This window comes from Elephantulus edwardii, unplaced genomic scaffold (genome assembly GCF_000299155.1).
Source record: "Elephantulus edwardii isolate Elephantulus edwardi_28Jun2011 unplaced genomic scaffold, EleEdw1.0 scaffold00358, whole genome shotgun sequence".
Classification (NCBI taxonomy): Eukaryota; Metazoa; Chordata; class Mammalia; order Macroscelidea; family Macroscelididae; genus Elephantulus; species Elephantulus edwardii.
The window spans coordinates 523,551-542,532 of record NW_006400108.1 but is presented as its reverse complement, the minus strand read 5'-3'; the positions used below and the strand labels follow the sequence as shown (position 1 = coordinate 542,532).

The 18,982-nt window shown below is 38.7% G+C and overlaps 1 protein-coding gene across 1 annotated transcript in view; it reads left to right on the top strand.

Moving 5' to 3' along the window:
• Positions 1 to 18,982, top strand: part of GLI3 (GLI family zinc finger 3) — a 435,743-nt gene that overhangs the window by 321,134 nt on the left and 95,627 nt on the right. The window contains exon 6 of the mRNA XM_006902022.1: positions 6,410 to 6,611. Coding sequence (XP_006902084.1) covers positions 6,410 to 6,611 — 202 coding nt within the window. The remainder of the gene's footprint in view (positions 1 to 6,409; positions 6,612 to 18,982) is intronic.

Below are 18,982 nucleotides of genomic sequence, written 5' to 3'. Positions count from 1 at the left end.
GACTCAAAATGCCCCATGCCAGTCCATCTCATCTCTCCAGTGCCTAATATGTCAATATTTATGCGTTCCATTTCTTTCTTAACAATTTCGAATTTTCCTACATTCATGGCTCTCTTATTCCATTTATTAGTAGATAAGAGGTGGTTACTCAGAATTTAAAGTCATAGAAGTGATCTAAGCCAGGGACCTCATGCACAGTGAACACATATCTGTCGGTGGAGGCTTTGAGGGTCAGTAGATATCAATGAAGCTTACAGATCTAGCAAACTGTGAAGAAAGGTCAGAAAAAAATAGGCCAGTGAGAACTATGAAGTACAGTGGTTTTTTTCATGACTAATTATGGATGATATAGATTCAAACAAGCTTGGAAGCAGGAGTGGTATCCACTTCTGAAACAGCTTGCCTCCGGAAACTGTGAACTTGGAGAAATGATGAAAGTTATACAGGGTTCAGGTATTTTTTCAAAGCGTCACTATGAGTTGTCTACAGCACTTAACAACACCAAAAATAGTGTGAGACAGTGTTTTCCCCAGTGTGCGTGAGACCACCATGATTCAGGGGCCAATTTGATGGCAGTTCCAGCTACATACTGGTTTGCTGAAGCAATTCCAAGATAGGATGGGCTAAATGTTCTAATCCCTTATTACAGATCTTCTGGATACCTTGCTTGTAGAAACTGAAATTAACCAGATACACAGAGATTTAAGGCCTTGTGCCTCTTTATCTATAGTTTTCCTTCTTTCTTCCATCTTTTGCATTTTTTTCTGTAGTTGTCCAAGTTACTTCTCATTGACATATTTCTTCTTAATCTCTGTCTCTGGAATATTCCCTGTTTTAATGGCTCCCACTGTTTCTTCCATCATTTGCATCTTCTTCTGTAGCTGTTGAAATAACTCTACATAAACATATTTTTTCTGGTTCTCTGTGTTTGGGGTATTCCTTGGGTCTGCTTTTTAAGAAGCTTCGATTTTGTTGGGTTTTTTTGTTTGTATTGGGATTTGTGGGGTTTTTTTTTGTTTTTTTAATGGAGGTGTTTTCCATGATGTTTGAGACAACCTACTGCTTTTTTGACATTATATTTTCTTGGTAGATGTTAGGCTGTAATAAATGTATAATGTCCTAGGGGAGTGCAATACTCTGTCAAGAACCTGTATATTGGTGCTTCTAATATGGGGTAAATATTATTCTCCAGAAACTGTGGCTGGTCCACATCTGTTCCCCTCTGGCTTAAGAAATCCTAACCCTTCCCTGCATATTGCACTCAAGAGGGCTCAAGGGCAGCAGTGCCTGGGTCCTGGGTCCTAGAGAGCAGGGATGTACTGTTCTCCAGAAACCATGGCTCTTCCATGTCTGTCCCCCTTTGACTTAAGAAATTCCAAGCCTCCTCTGTGTGTTGCAAGGATAAGGGTTCAAGGACAGCAGTACCTGGGTCCAGGGTCCTCTGAATATGTGTTTTAAATGTTCCACTAGTGGGGATATGTAGATACCAGCCAACTATGAGGATGTGTTTACAGATAGTACATTAGAATAAAGAAGGCTGATTCATTGCTGATAATAGCATTTGGGTTGAGAATGAATTAAAAAACAGAAAAGCCAGATATTCCTTTATGGAGAACCCTAACCATGAATTTTCTTTTTAAATAAAGTTAATTTCTACACTGGTGAATCACCTTTTTTTTTCCTTTAATGGGAAAACAATACAGATTTCTTCCAACTGGTTGACCAGGTAGCTGTCTTGCTGGAAAATCTTGCTGAAGATTATTTTAAAAATGACTGGAGCAGTAACTGTGAGAAATTCAAGCTTTATTCAGAAGACACTATAGAATAAAGTATATCATTACTGATAGCAGATAGATCTTGGCTGAAAACAGAGAATACCAGAAAGTTGTTTACTTGTGTTTTAATGATTATGTGGATCATTTAATGACTATGTGGATCATAGAAAATTATGGTTAACATTCAGAAGAATGGGAATCCCAGAACTCTTAAACGTGCTTATACACAATGCCTGTGTAAACCAGGAAGCTCCTGTCCAAACAGAACAGGACACTGCATGGTATAAAATCAGGAAAAGTATGTGTCAGGGGCTGTATTCTTCCTCCATATCTATTCACTCTGTTGTTGAGCAAATCATTCTAGATGTTGGACATATGAAAAAGAATTTGGTATCAGGAATGGAGGAAGACTCTTCAACAACCTGCCTAATGGCACAGACTTACCTGATCTAAGCCAGCATCTGAAAGTTGGACAATAAATAAGGAAGAATGCTTTTGAATGATAATATTGGTGAAAAATATTGAAAACAGAATGGGTTGCCAAGAAGAATAAGCAGGTCTGTCTTGGAGGAAGTGTAATCAGAGTGCTTCTTAAAGACAGAGATAGTGACACTTCCTGTCATATAATTTGAGCATGTTTACAAGAGTGACTAGTCCTTGGATAAAGACAAAATATTAGGAAAAGTAGAAGGTCAGAAAAAGAGAACAAACCTCAAGGAGATTAATTAAAACAGTAACTGCAATAATGGGCTCAAACACTGGGAAAACAGCATGGATGGCATAGGATAGGGCAAGGTTCTAATGTGTTGTTCATAGTATTACTTTGAATCCTAGTCAACTGTACCACACCTAACAACCACAGCAGAAATGAGGATTGTGCAAACTGCACTGGCTATACTGGTGGAAACTCACTGCTAAGAGTGGAGTCTTGGAGGCTCTCTCTTTACATTGAGCCCTCTCTTGGGATGATGTGAAAGTCATTTAAAGCTTTTAATATTGCATAGCATCAGATGACCTCCTTATCTCTTGACTTAAAACTAGTTAGTAATCTAAATAGAATAGATATTTTAGGAATCAGCGCTTCCATGAGTGTCCTATTATTTAGCACCCTGCAGCACTCACTGAGTCCCATAGAAAACAATTTCTGCCAGGATGTCTGTGGATATCCTCAGCTAATATGATTGGCTTTAGGATTCTTTGGAAAAAGAGTCTGCTTTTTTTACTGAAAGCTTCTTTGTTCAAATTAAGCTTTTCTGTTGACTCAATGTGAAACATGTAGGTTTAAGCTGTTGACTTCATAAAAGTATTGACTTTAATAGATATGCTGGTGCTAGAGATTGCTGTATTTATACTAAAGTGACCCAAATTAAGAACTCTGGTGACATAGCAGGTTAAGCATTGGGTGGCTAACTGAAAGGTCAGTGGTCTACATCAGGTGCTAATGAAATTCTTGGGGATGTCTGTTGCCAGGGACCTTTCCAAAGGGCTAAAGAACAGTGATAACAGCCTAGAGACTAAGATGCACCTCATCCAGGTCTTTTCCAATTACTTGCTGTGCATCAGAGAGCAGGACAATGACTAAGGGTGACAGAAGAAGAATCCATCCCTTTGAGTTGTGGTGCTGGAGAAGAATACTGACCATGGACAGCCAGAATAACAAACAAGTCTGTCTTGGAGAGGGTGAAACCAAGTTTCTCCATGGAGGCAAGGATTGTGAAGCTCTGTCTTGCATATCTTGGACACCTGGCCAGGATGGACCAGTCCTTAGAGAAGGACATCATCCTTGAAAAGGTGAAAGGATACTGCAGAAGAATAAAACCTAGGATAAGATGGAGTGACACAGTAACTGGGGCAGAGGGGTTAGGTGTGTCAGAGTCAGTGAGACTGGCTCAGGATAGAGCAGGGTTCAACACTATTGTACATAGGGACACTGGGACATAACAGCAACAACAACATCAAATATGCTTGAATAAAAAAACTCGTGAGAACCAATATATCTAATCCAGGTTAGTTTTGTAGGTTTATATATGACCCTAACTTACTAAGAGGGAGCTCTGGTAGCCTAGTGACAAGGAGCTGTGCTGCAATCACAAATTCGTGTGGTTTGAGGCCACAAGCTGCTCTACAGGAGAAGGATGGGAATTCTCCTCCCATGTGATTACCTGCCTCTGAAAACCCACTGGAGGGTCACCTATGGGTCAGTTCCAACTGTATAGTGCACAACAACAAAAATAACAACTTACTAAGTTCTCATTTCTTTATTGTTTGGTTTTTTTAAATTTTTTTTTATTAGCTAGAATGTATTCACACTTTAGTATTTAATTTCCCGAATTACCAAAGGTTCTTGTTAGGTAAAGTCTGATTGATTACAGCTCTTACCTACCCCATGTACAACCTAACAGAGCACTACCTGGTCCTAAGTCCCATTCACACAGTCACTGCATTGTTTAAACCCACTGTTGCAGCCGCTGTTTTAGTCAGTTGTATGAGAATCTTCCTACTTTTCACTGATCTACTTAACCAAGCATGATATTTCTCTCTAGGTTCTGGTCCCTCCATAGCATCTTGAGTTAAAGCCCACCTCTTCTGAACAGATACATTGTTGATGAATTTTCTAGAGACCAATGTCTGGTCTCCTCTCTATAAGGAAGACTTACCTTCTCTTTCTGGACCCCCTAGAAACCTGTTTATTTCTGCATTGAAGCAAAAAGCCCTTCATTTCCTTTTTACTTAATAAAATTAGATCCTAATTCTTTCCATAAACTTAGATTGATGACTATAATGTTACTTCAGTCCTAGAGAAGGCAGAATAAGCCACATTCGTTGTTACACTAACATCTCTGAAATCAAATGCAAATAGACATGAAGCTTCTAACACTTCAGATAAAAACAATGACAGTCAGTCATAGGTAGCCGCTCACACAAGACTAACCTCCAGATTAGAGCTCCATCCGCATCATCTTGTTGGAAGCTAAGTATTTTCACAAAAGCGTTTAATCCTCTACTGGTTCTGACTGGGGCAGCCAATTGCAGAGAAAAATGAAATTTCACAGAGGCTTTTACAGGTCTGTGTTTCTCATCTTAGAAAAACTGAAAATGGCATCCTAGATTTTCAATGTTTCTTGTTCTTTAAGCACTCAGATTAGAGGGAATTTAGTGCCGGGTTTCTCAATTCCAGCACTTTAGGTTCCAAATACATATTTGTTGTTTGGAGGTGAGTGGTTGGATAGAAGAGTGTGTCTTGTGCATTGTTGAGAATTCAGCAGCATCTTTGGCCCTACTCCCTAGAAGCCAGTAATACTATCTGAGGTTTTAGAACCAAAAATGTCTCCAGATACTCACTGTCCTCCAGGCAGAGCAAAATCATCACTGACTGAGAAGCATAGATTTAAGGTAATTCCTTGAAAGTCTTTTTGAGTAAAGCTTTCAGTATGCTTTAGGGAAATCTTCTGTCAGGGACCTCTCCAAGGAGCTAAAGAACAATGATGTCAGTCTAGAGACTAAGATGTGCCAGACTCAGGCCATGGTCTTCACAAATACTTGCTATGCATCAGAGAGATGGGCAATGACTAAGGAAGACAGAAGTAGAATTGATGCCTTTGCGTTGTGGTGCTGAAGAAGAGTCTTACAAATGCCATGCATTACTAAGAGAACAAACAAGGCTGTCTTGGAGAGCGTGAAACCAAGCTGCTTCTTGGAGGCAAGGATTTTGAAGCTTCATCTCACATATTTCAGGCATGTTGCCAGGAGGGACAGTCGTTGGAGAAGGAAGTCATGCTTGTTAAGTGCTGATGGGGGACAGTGCAGGATTGGAAGACCTAGAATTAGGTGAATTGACACAGTAACTAGGTGCGTTGTGTTGCAGATAGTGAAACTGACTCAAGATCTGGCAGGGTTCAGAGCTATTGTATATTGATTCACTATGAGTTTCAGACAACTCAGTGGCATTTAATAACAACAAGCCAGAGAACAGATAACTACACAAACTATGGAGAAATGAGTGCAAAACTCAGCTGAATTTTCTATCTTCTTGTTAGGTGTAGCCGAGTCGCCAACGACTCATAGTGACCCTGTGAAGAACTGATAGGCACCTTTCCCTGTTGTGTTCCTTCTTTACCATCTGTCATATTTGAGCCCATTGTGGTCATCACTGTGTAATTCCATCTCCCCGAAGGTCCCTCTCTTTTGCTGACAACTTTAGCTCATTTTCCCCTTGGCTCATTGTCTTAAAATGGTGTACACTGAGCTGGGTGCACAGTTTTGTGTAATTGTGGGAACTACTGTCTTTGTCACTTGTGGTGAATTAATGATGGGAATATCTAAGCAGCCGTCAGATTCATAAATCACTGGAAATGAGAGGGATAACACATGAAAGTCTTTCTCTTTTGTTTAGCTATTTATCATTTCGCCTGCACATTAATAAACAGAGCTCCCCTGAGGTAAGTCCCTGGAAGATAAATATTTCTCTCTAATTTCCTCAATTGTCCCTAGTAGATCACAAGTGGGAGGAGAGGCATTTGCCACTGAGAGGCCCCAGCTCCTTATCCTTCACTTCTTTGGCACAGACAAGGAGCAATAAATAATAGAGAGAGTACAACGGGAGGTAATGAAGTTCTGTTTTGTTTATATAACAGGCTCAAGATTCCCCAGCCCCAGGCTGTCAGCAAGGCCAAGCCGGAAGCGTACCCTGTCCTTATCACCACTGTCCGATCATAGCTTTGACCTTCAGACCATGATAAGGACATCTCCCAACTCCTTGGTCACAATTCTCAATAATTCCCGTAGCAGCTCTTCAGCAAGTGGCTCCTATGGTCACTTATCGGCAAGTGCAATCAGGTATGTATTCTCCTGAATCCCCTATGTGTTTCTCTAATAAAACTTCAGCACTTGCTTGCACCTGTAGTGTATTGACTTTAAGGCAGAATAAAATAACCTGACATTGTTCCTGAATCAAGTTCAGTATCATAATGATAAACTGCAAAAACAATTATTGTAAATGAAGAAGAGCTTTTTTTCCATGGATAGGGACAAACTTTAATTGGTAGGCATTATACTTACACAGCAGTTGTTCATGTATAATAAAATCCATGTCTGAGAGGCCTTTTCTCTGTGAAGGAAAGCTGCCTTCAGACCTGGTAGCATGCCATTCAGTACAGACACAGAATAGGAGCAGAAAGAGAGAAAAAGTCCAGTCATCCTCTAAGTCTTGTCCCACTGCTCCTATCGCTAATAGGCAGGAAATATGAAAAAGAGAGATAACAGGGTTTTTTCCTAATGGAAGTAAATGCAGATGACATTGGAAGGCATCAGAAGAGGAAGGTATCAGAGGAAATCTGGCAAAAGATTGCTTTGTTGTCTTTAAAGTATTTTTAGCTTTTGAGAATCTCTATTTTGGCCATGTTCCTTTGCTGTTCAGTAAAACTATCTTGACACTTTCTTTTTTAAAAAAAAAATTTCTTTATTTTTCATTTCAATGAACATCTACAGAGATTTTGGAATTCCATTCATTCATTGTTGCACCCCTCTTCCCCCCCCACCCCGTTTGCTCCTCTCCTTCAAACGCAAAAGAAAAACTCCCTCATTGGTGCGCAATACCCCCCCCACATCCCCCAACACTTTCTTAAAGCAAGTTTGTTTGGTTTTTTTAATGTAAAGGTATTAACACAGACTTTTGTCTACATGCTTAATATAAAATGTCTCTGCTGATGACGAAACTTAGATTAATGTCAAAAAGAGGGTGTATAAGTAGGTCAATTTCAGAATTTTTGTTACTTATATTTATCTTATAATCTTTTCTTTTTAACATGAAACGTATCTCAGATTTGTGTGTCATCCTTGCACAGGGGCCATGTGTTGCTGAAGCTAGCACTTATAATAATTTTTAAAACTGAACTGATTAAATTACTATTTTAGATAAGGGCGCTCTGGTGGCCAGGTAGTAAGGAGCTATTTTTGCCAACCCAAAACCACACAGTTTGAGTTCACCAGCTGCTCCACTGGTGAAAGATAGGCAATCAATTTCTGTGCAGTTTACTGCCTCTAAAAACCCACTAGAAAGTCAACCAGAGTTGATTCCAACTTGATGTCACATAAAAACAATAAAATAGTTATTCTAAATAATAGATTTAGGTAGTATCTTAATTACCTGGGATAGATGAAGTTTTAATCTGTTCTTCATAGGGTTGCTATGAGTCATTGTTAACTTGTAACACCTAAAAGTTAAGCAACTGTAGTGATAAAAGGTAGCAGTCATTGTCTTTAAATTATCACCAACAATTTAAGATTTTATTTATAAGCAATCTTTATTATTGCAAATTGCTCTTGGAGCCTTTAAAGAGCATATAAAAGGCGATTTTTTTCACTACTTTTTTTTTTTCAAGTTTACCTAAATGGTCAGTGGTTTTATTTACTAATTGATGAGTGGGACGTTCATATTAATGAAAAACTCCAATGGTCCAGAAAATGAAAGTGGCAGTAATAATAAATACCATTGTTCTTTTCCTTCAGTTTCTCCATTAAAATTTCTTTCTCTTGTTTAATGATTAGTGATTACCTTTAGTCTTCAAATATACCAATAATTTTTTATATGATGTCATTTCCTGTCACTTTTGGCTCTTAAATGGTTACTAAAGTGTTTAACCACTGCTGAATCAAATAACTCTACTCACAGGATAGCATTTGATATACAGCAAGGGGTCTTCTTAAATATTAGCTACTACAGTCAGATTCCTCCACATAAAGTCCAGCCTCGCAAATGCTCTGTTCCACATAGATATTGATGGAACAGATAAGGACAGGATGCATCTGTGATCCACTCCTTTTCTGATTTTGAACCATACAGTATTTTTCTCCTCTGTTCTGACGGCTACTTCTTGGTCCAAGTACAGGTTTCATATGAGCACAATGGATTTTGAAGGAGGCTGGATTTTATGAGGAGTGACATCAGAATTGGAGGAAGATTGATCAACAACCTACATTATGCAAATGACACAACTTTGCTTGCCAAAAGTGAAGAGGGCCTGAAGCATTTAAGGACTATATAGTCTGCAGTATAGTTTGAAGCTCAACATAAGAATATAAAAATTCTCCATTGGGCCAATTGGCAGCACCATAATAGATAGAGATTGAGATTATAAATGTCAGTTTACTTGGTTCCACAATAAACATTCTTGGAAATCAAAAGGAGTCAGTATATCAAAAAAGTGAATTGCTTAGAAAAATCTGCTGTCCAGAGTGCTGAAGAGCAGTAATGTCAGTCAAGAGACTGAGGTGTACCTGATTCAGACCATTGGGCCATAGTCTTTGCAGTTACTTGCTATGCATCAGAGAGTTGGACAGTGACCAAGGATGGCAGAAGAATTGTTGCATTTGAATTGTGGCATCAGTGAAGAGTAGAGGACATACCATGAACTGCAAACAGAACAAACAAGTTTGTCTTTGAGAGGATGAAACCAAGCTTCTCCTTAAAGGCAAGGATTTTGAGGCTCTTTTTTCACGTATTTTGGGCACATGGGAAGGAAGGACTTGTCCTTTTAGAAGAACGTCATGCTTGGAAGGATGGAGGCTTAGAGCAGGAGAGGAAAACCCAGGATGAGATGGATGCCATAGCAACTGCAGCAATGAGGGTAGGTGTGTCAGAGGCAATGTGATTGGCTCAGGACAGAGCAGGATTCAGAGCTGTTGTGCATAGGGTCACTACATTTTTGGAGTCAACGCGACAGCACATAACAACAACAGTAGTAAAATTCCAGGGGATTTGGTGGCTTGGTGGTCAGGAATTGCACTGCCAACCAAAGGTAAAAGGTTCAAATCTGCAAGCTGCTCTACAGGAGAAAGATGGGCAGTCTTTTCCCATCCTGTTTCCTGCCTCTGAAAACTTAATGAAAGATCTGCTATAGGTACACTTGACAGTACACAACAACAATAGTAAGATTTCTGATGGTTCAAGTGAGTGATTATTGCATTTACTCCACTGATTGATTACTGGTAATCAATTGATTGGTAGCTTGAACCACCCAGTAGGACTGCAGAAGAAAAGACCTGTCTTTGAAAAGCCTCCGGAACACTTCTATTGCATACACATTTGGTCTCCTTGAATCAGAGTCAAATTGATGGCACAAGATGACAACAGCTGGCTTTGGAGTTGGACTGTCATCATGTTCCATCATCCAGCTGTGCAAGCCCCACTTACTCTTTGACTGTCTAAAGTTCAGTACCACAGTTGTGAAATATAGGCAATACCATTCTTTGCCATTGTATAGGAGAGAACAGTGTTTGATACCTTGGCATGAATCTGCAATAGCAGGGTGATAGTTCCAACCTACAAGCAATATTTTTTGAGAAATGGCCTTGGAATGTCCACTCACATAAAAATATCCCAGGTGCCTAGCCTTGCTATGGTGTCACCCAAATCTGGCTTGGAAGAATACAAATCTATCTGCCTTGGACTCTTCATAGATTAATATCTGTAGAGTCTTAAACATTTATTGCATTTCAATTGGCTGAAATTATGAATTATCAAACTTACGGAAGTATGGATGGGAAGACACAAACCATGATCCTACCATGATACTTGATGAAGGTCCTTTCTTGAGCATTCCTTCATTTTCCTTCAGTGTGCTTCCTTCCTGACTACCCTGACGTTTTACAGATTCTAAAAAGCCTGTGATGTTTTTTCAGTACTTGAGAAACTATATCATGACTTTCAGTGCTCATGATGTCTTATTTTTGCCACCAAGGAACTGTGACACACTCCTTTCTTTATATTAGACTCAGAAGAAGAGCTTCACTTTAAAGACCAATGGGGTCTTCAGAGGTCCTGATATAATCTAGTGACTCAGGTCCATGATTTCTGTTTTTTCCTTTGCCTTTGGCTCCTTTCCATCACATCTTTCCCTGTGGTCTCCTGTGCCTGTATGCACACCCACTGAATGTTGGAGAATTTGTATCTTTGATGTTTAGAGGTAATACATATAGCCCCAAGATAAGGTCAGTTTGACATATGATAATGATAATTGTTATTACAGGACTCATTTACCAGCTTTTTGTATGAACAGGTGTTAGTGCTTTGCATTCTGTAGTTAAAATTTCATTTTATAAAATTGAAATACTGACTGGATAAATAATCAGTAAATGATAGAACAAATGTATGAATGAGGAAAGGGAAAGAGGTGAAAATAAATCTGAAAAAAAAATAAGGGGGAGTGTGAACTTGAGCTTAGCTTGAGTTAGTTTCTATTATGTAGTAAGCGTTGGTGGTTCTGTGGTAGCAAGCTTCCCTTTCCATGTGGGAGACTCAGGCTCCAATCCTGGGCGGTTCACCTCAAGCAGAGCCACCAGTTATACACCCATGAAAGCTCATGTTTTGTTAACAATACTTAACCGGTAAGAGTGGAGCTTTTAAACTAAGTTGGACTAAACAGAAATTGCTTCTGATAATGTACCTCTGAAAGCCAGTCAGTGAAAACTTGGTAAGTAGTCCAAGTGCTAATCCATGGACATGATGCAGGGCTGAGTATCATCCCATTCACTTGTACATGGGACCAGCAGCTGACAACAGCAAAAAACATTGCCAGTGAAAATAGGTAATGATATTGTTTATGCACTGAATGCAGTTTCTAGAAATTTAAAGTCATCCACTCCTTTTCCTTAAAAATGCCCCACAATTACCTTCGCAGTTCTGTCCCTGTAAAATGGTGGTGATGGTGATGGGAGTCATAGTAATAGTAAATCTCCTCGAACCTGTCTCACTTCAGTAGAGATAAGGCAAGTTCCATCCATCCATAGCAGATCTCCCTTTGAGGTGGAAGTTAGGAGTAAACCCTTTTTCCAGCCTTTTTACCCATTTTGATGTAGCATTTCCTACTTCTCTGCTGAGTTCATTAACTATTCCTGTGGCCACACAGACCTCACAGGTCAAACTTAAAATTAAGTGGCTTCCAGGTGAGGATCAGGACACTTGTATACTCAGTCTTCTTTCTTAGTGCAAGTCAGTTCTTCCACTTAGCCCCTCAAGGACAAGCTCCACTTGGCCCTCTTGTCATTTACCATCAGTTCTCCCCCTGGTTCCCTTCCAGGCCTCTCAGTTCTCCAGTGTTAATAGCCCTTAAACTAGTGTGATGGGTGTTTCAAAAGAGCTCCAAAATCTCTATTTGATTTTCTCATTTCCTTCTGCTTACAGTCTTGCATCTTTCTGACTGAAAACCTTTATGGGATTGAATTCTTAGAGTTATAAACTCCTTGTCAATTTTAAGTTATATAGCCTTCACGCAAGGTCAATAATTGACTAATCCATTCTTCCTGATCTCTGGTGGTCTAGTGGGTAGTTTCCTCCCAGGTGACTTACAGTCTCTGAAAACCTACTCAATGGCTATTTCTCACTCAGGGGCAATGAGTGAGTTGGTGAGGGGGTGAGTGAGTGTCTTCCTGCTCCATATACTATGGCATTCCTTTATTTGGATAGTAAGTGCAGCATTAACTCTCCAAATTGGCATAGCCTACTGACCAGTGTCTAAAAGGTATATGCCAGTTGCAAGCAGGCTTCAGCCCCAGGGTTGGCAGAAAATATGAAATAATGTTGTTTAAAATTTACTCTGGCATGTTAATCTACCAAGAAAAGAGTAACAAAACCTTTGGGGTAGAAGACAAGAGTGTGAGGCTTGTGGGGGAAACTACTTCAGTTATTTTTTTTTTTTTAAATTTAGGTTGTTTTTCATTTCAATGAGCATCTACAGAGATTTTGGGATTCCATTCATTCATTGTTGCACCCTTCTCCCCGCATAAGCCCCTCCCCCCTCCCCCCCCATTTGCTCCTCTCCTTGAAACGCAAAAGAAAAACTCCCTCATTTGGGGCTAGGGGGTGGGGTTTGGGGGGGGGATTGTGTACCATTGTGTACTTCAGTTATTTTTACGAAGAACTAAGGCAGGTTACTCCACAAAGGAACTCCTTTCATCATAGCCCCAATTAAATTGTTGTATTCAAAGAGAATGTTAGTAGCCTTTCCCGCTATTTGAAATTCTCCTAGTCACACTTAGCGTTTGCTGTTTCCCTCTACTGGAGTCCAGGGTGGTAAATCATTGCTCCTTGTTTCACTACTATCCCTGGAGCCCCTGTGTTGAGTGACATCACTCAATAGATGTTTCTTGAATTAATAAATTGAAAAGCCCTTTGATGAGTAATTAGAATTCTAATCACCCCTTTATTAAGGGACATATGTACAGGCTAGATGAAGAATTCTGGCTTTCAGAAAGCTTGTCTATAGTTGTTATGTGCCGTCAAGTTCTTTGGGACTCATAGCGACCCTATGTACAAGAGCCCTAAACCCTCCTCTATCCTGTGCCAACCTCACTCTCTCTGACACACCTACCCCCATTACCCCAATCACTAAATCAATCCATCTCATTGAGGGTCTTCCTCTCCTGCTCTATCCCTACACTCTCCCAAACATGATGTCCCTCTCCAAGGACTGGTTCCTCCCTACAACATGCCCAGAGTATGTCAGACAAACCTTCAGAATCTTTTCCTCCAAGGAGAAGCCCAGTTTCACCCTCTCCAGGACAAACCTGTTTGTTCTTCTAGCAGTCCATGGTATATTCAACACTGTATAAAATATAGTATGCATAGTAAGTGCCAATCTTAAATTCACTTCTTTATATCAGAACTAAATTTATAATTCAAGAAAGTAACTAACTCATGGAAACATATACTAGAATAATTTCTCAAGAAGTTTTAGATTCTCTCTCAACTATAGACGCCTATCTAAGATTAAGTGGCTCATATTTGTGCACTACAGCCTATAACTCTCTCTCTAAGGCTAATTTTACAAATACCAACTTACTGGCATTAGGTGAAAAATACCATTACTGATGCCATCTTCCTAAATATTGAACCACCATTTAAAAAGATGCTATTTATTAAATTTCTCAGCTTCCTGTAGTCTTTGAGAAAAATCAAAATAGAATTAATAAATTAGTCACCCTGCTAGAGCTTTCTCATCTCCTGTTTTATAGCCAAAATAAAGATGTTTTCATATTCTTAGTTATTATAAGTCTGGCATGGTCAGGAAGGAAATCTCAGAGAAACTGGCATTTCACCTTCTAAATCACACTCTGAGTTGGGTGCAGAGAGCTTTAACTCATGAGTCAGTGAAGGTTTTCCCATTGGCCAACAATGATAAACTCAGTCTGGTACTAAGAAAAGGCTTTGCTTTCTGGTATTTGCATTGTCACCTTAGTGAAAGGAAGACGCCAGGGGAACATGGGTCAGGTAACCCCACTGTAATTGTCGAAGACCAACTAGAAACCAGCATCACCTCTACAGCACTTTGATTTTACTGTTGGCTATTTGTAAATATCTTGTTTGTGTAAGGAAAATAGGTTAAATTGACCCGAAGACACTGAAGAACTGATGAATTCAGTGGGGCCAGTCATTACTGAGACCCAGAGGAAGAACACAAACCACTGTGGAGGTTTTATAGAACAATGAATAGACAAAGGCATTAAGATGTTTTCATTGTTATGTGCCTTGAAATCATCTGCAGCTCATAGTAACCCTGTGTACATTAGATCTGAACCCTACCCTATCCTAAGCCAATTTTATTGTCTCCAGCAGACCTAATCCCATTTCTCTAGTCACTGAATTAATCCATCTCATCCTGGGTTTTCCTTTCCTGCACTGTACTCCACCCCTTCCAAGCATGCTGTCTGTCTCCAAGGACTAATCCCTCCTGGCCATGTGCCCAAAGTATGTGAGCTTCAAATTCCTTGCCTCCAAGAAATAGCTTTGATTCACCCTCTCCAAGACAGACCTGTTTTTCTCCTGGCAGTCCACGGTATGTTCAACACTCTTCTCCAGCACCACAACTCAAAGGCATCGATCCTTCTTCTATCATTCTTAGTTATTGTCCAGCTCTTGGTTGCATAGCAAATAATTGTGAAGACCATGACCTGGATCAGGCTAACTTAGTTTCCAGACTGACAACATTGCTCTTCAGTATTCTAGAGAAGTCTCTGACAGCAGACTTTCCCAATGCAGTTCATCTTTTGATTTCTTGACTATTGGGTCCAAGAGTGTTTATTGTAGCACCAAGCAAGCTGAAGTTATCAATAGTCACAGTCTCTTCCAAGTCCATCATGAAGGTGCCAGTTGGCCCAGTGGTGAGAATTTTTATTTTCTTGATGTTGAGATTCAATCCATGTTTAAAGCTGAAGTCCTTGACCTTCTGCTGCAAGTGCTTTAGGTCCTCTTCAGTTTCAGCAAGCAGAGTTGTGTCATCTGCATAACAGGTTATTGGGGAGTCCAGCCTCCCCTAATGTTCTGTTTGCATATTAATTTAAAAGGTATGGAGATAGGAAGCATCCCTGATGCACACCTTTCCTGATCTTGAACCATATGAGATGGGAAGAGTAGAAAGTGTTTGAGTAACTATCAGCCAGCTTAAGAGTAAGGAAAAAAAGCCGAAACAAGGCAGAAAGAAAGAAAGAAAGTTGGAGATCTAAGAAAGGATTAGATTATGCTTAATTAGGATAGACCACCAGTAACCTGACAGATAAGGAAATGGATGCTCAGAAAGGTTAGTGGGCTGAATCAGTAGTGTTCAGCCTTCTGGATCTAACTCGGAATTCTTATTTTGTCCACCATATTAGACCTCCTTTTCTCCCGCAAATCCTTGAATGGGAGATATAACTGAAAGGTTTGGTGGGATATTCTTTTATTCTGTTTATAATGGAGAAATAATAATGATACTGATACTTAAAATATTGATGATACTTACATTACTATTTGATTTTTCTGACAATAAATACATCATTGACTGATTCTGCAGAGTGAAGCTTCAGGCCATATTTTGAGAGTTTTTTGCTATTTATATTTAAGGAAATCTCACCTAACTGAGTTATATGGCAAGTAGATGTTTTGACTTTTTAGAACACTTTTCATAATACAAAGTCTAATATATTGTCTTAGGCAATATTCAAGGTATACATATATCCTCACACACATATTGGAATACATAGTCATTTTGTGAAATGTGTCTTTTAATTCATCACTGCTTCTTCTAAGATTGGGCTGGGTTTTCCAATAACTTTACACTGGCAGCTGTAAATTTGTTACACTGGAGAGTAGAAATGGAGATTTTAATTTTTATTCTCAAGTGAGGCAAACATAAATATGTAAGCTACTCTGCCGAAATACACAAATGATAATAGCACATGGCCCATTCTGTGTAAAGCTTAGGGGAGAAAAGTGCTCTGTATTTCAATTGCAACTGTTAAGCAGTTAATCCCATGACTGAAGCTACAAAACTGGATGACCTTGTTAACAAAGCAATCACAAGATAGCCATAATGTTTGGTTTTGGTTAGTATGTCTTCTCATTCTTTTTTCCTTTCTTGTAAACTCAACATTGACTCTTGTCTTCAGCTCAGTTTGCTGAATTTTGTCACCATTATCAGTTACATTAGAGAAAGAAGAAAAAATGAGATACTGGGAAATAAATAATTGTCAATTAACTCTTCAACATGGAAAAGTTCTTTGATTGTATCAGTGAGTTTCTTAATCCATTGACTTTACTTAAAGTAATACGTCATGATATCTTTATATCAGAAAGGTGTTTACTTATGATTTCTTGACTATCCAAAGTCATTTGACACTGTGGATCCATAACAAATTATGGATAACTTTGAGAAGAATGACAATCCCAGAACACTTAATTACTCTCTTGCAAAACCTAGACCAAGAAACAATTATCTGAACAGAATAAGAGAACACTGCATGGTTTGAAATCAGAAAAGTTGTGCTTCAGGATTATATCTTTTGATCATAACTATTCAGTCTGTCTATTAAGTGAGTCATTCAGGAAGCTGGACTATGTAAAGAAGAAGCTTGGCATCAAGATTGGAGAAGATTTATTGACAACCTGAATTAGTAGTGAGTGACATAGCCTTGCTCACAGAAAGTGAAGCACTTTCTGCAAAAGATCAAGGATTACAGCCTTCAATATAGATTACATATTAACATCATGAACTAAAAATTTCTCACCATTGATCTATTAGGCAACATTATGATATAGGAGAAAAGTTTGAGGTTGTCAAAGACTTAATTTTACGTAGATACACAATCAACATCCATCATAACATCAGTTAAGAAGTCAAAAGATGTGTTTCAACTGCACTGCAATCCCAGAGGTGCATGGTTCAAATCCACCAGATGCTCTGCTGAAGAAGGAGGAACAGTCGCCTCCTGTACCAGTCAGATCCAATTTGAAGGTACACACATAAAATAAATAAATAAATAAATAAATAAATAAAAATTAAAAAAGAAAAGATGTGTTTCATTGAGAAAATCAGTCCTCAGATAATTCACTAGAATGCTAAAGAGCAATGTTGTCAGTTCAAAGACTAAGGTATGTCTGGTCCAAGCCATGGCTTTCCCCACCCTCCTCCAGTTGTTTCCTATTGCATGTGTTGGGCAGTATATGCAATAACTGAAGAAGAATCAGTGCCTTTGAATTATGATGTTGGGAAAGAGTATTGAGAATATGATAGACTACTAAAAAAACAAACAGTGGTCTCTTGGAGGAAGTGTAAACAGTATATTCCTTAGAGGCTCAAAAGCCTCTTTTATATACTTTGGACATGTTGTCAGTAGGGGTCAGTCCTTGGAAAAAGCCATCATTCTGGGAATGATAGAAGGTCAGAGAAAGAGAGAAAGGCCCTCAACAAGATGAATTGACACAATGGTTGTAACAGTGATCTCAAGTATATCAGAAATGGTGAGGATTGTGCAGAATAGAGCCAGGTCAGGTCTGTTGGTCTGACAGCCCCTAATAGTTCTACAACAACTATTGTACAAAGTTTTTTTCTTAAAGAATTTTTAAATATTAGAGTCCTAAGAACATTAAACATCAGGACAATTGATGAAATAGTGTTTATAGGTGACCAGTAGAGAGCTGATTATCTATTTAAAACAAGACATTTCCCAAGAATTAAAAAATGCCTCATATTCTTTACTCTTTACATTTGATGGCACAGACACTAAACAGATGTCTTTGGTCTTTGTGGTGGAACCCTTCTGCAGTGTCTTTCACACTAAGTTCCTGTGTACTTTGACTCACTCACTCATTGCCATTGAGTTGGAACCAATTCATAGGAAACTCTAGCAGTTTTACAGAGGCTATAAAGTGCATGGGAGGAGATTGACTATCTTTCTCCCTTGGGACCACTGGTGAACTTGAACTTCCAGAAAAACACCACTTTTGGGCTAACAGTACAACTCTTTAAGGACTAGACCACTAAAGCTCCAAATTTAAAATTATTCTTTTTCTGTGACCAGTATTGTTTACCCTTCCAATATGACTATTAACACCAAACTATAGAGCTGTTTTTCTTTCTTGTATCATGAGGTAACCCATCGCAACACCTACTCTATCATCCCTCACTGAGCATAGAATTCCTGAAACATTTTAAAAACACATTATGGGTGTATTTCTCATATGCTGATATAATTGTGTTTTATTAATTTGACTTGGAATAGTAATGAATGTGAACTGCATATATATAGATAGATAGATAGATAGATAGATAGATAGATAGATATAGATAGATAGATAGATATAGTAGCAGTGAATAAATATTTAATGAATTATTTCCTGTATGAACTTTTAGTGTCTTCAGTTTATTCCAGGAATTAAATAATGAATTTCATTTACAGATTGATCCTAAGAGTTTCTGTACAAATATCGATTCATGTCACTTCTGTGGTGTGAAAAAGTAAGTTGATTGTGAAAGTCAAGCATGATGTGAATTTTAAAGTTTACTATAATTATCATACAAATATATTTTTTAAATACATTGGTTACAATTAATTGGCAACTTTTCAACTACAAATAATAACTTTATTCTTTGGAAATACAAATGTAATGTTCAGAAAATAGAGACATACAGTGTGGATTTTGTGACATTTGTCTCAGTTGATTAAAATTCTATCTACTTAGCCTGATTTTAGTAGATTGAGGATTGTTAAGATTCTTTTTTTTTTTTTCTTTTTTATTTTTTTTACAGAGGTTTTGGATTTCCATTCATTCATTGCCGCAATTTTCTCCCTTCCCACCCCTCCCCACCAGCTCGCTTCCCCCTCCGAAGAGAGAAAAAAAAAATTCCTCCATTAGTATACAATTCCCACGTCCCTTCCCCCCACCCCCCACCCCGAGT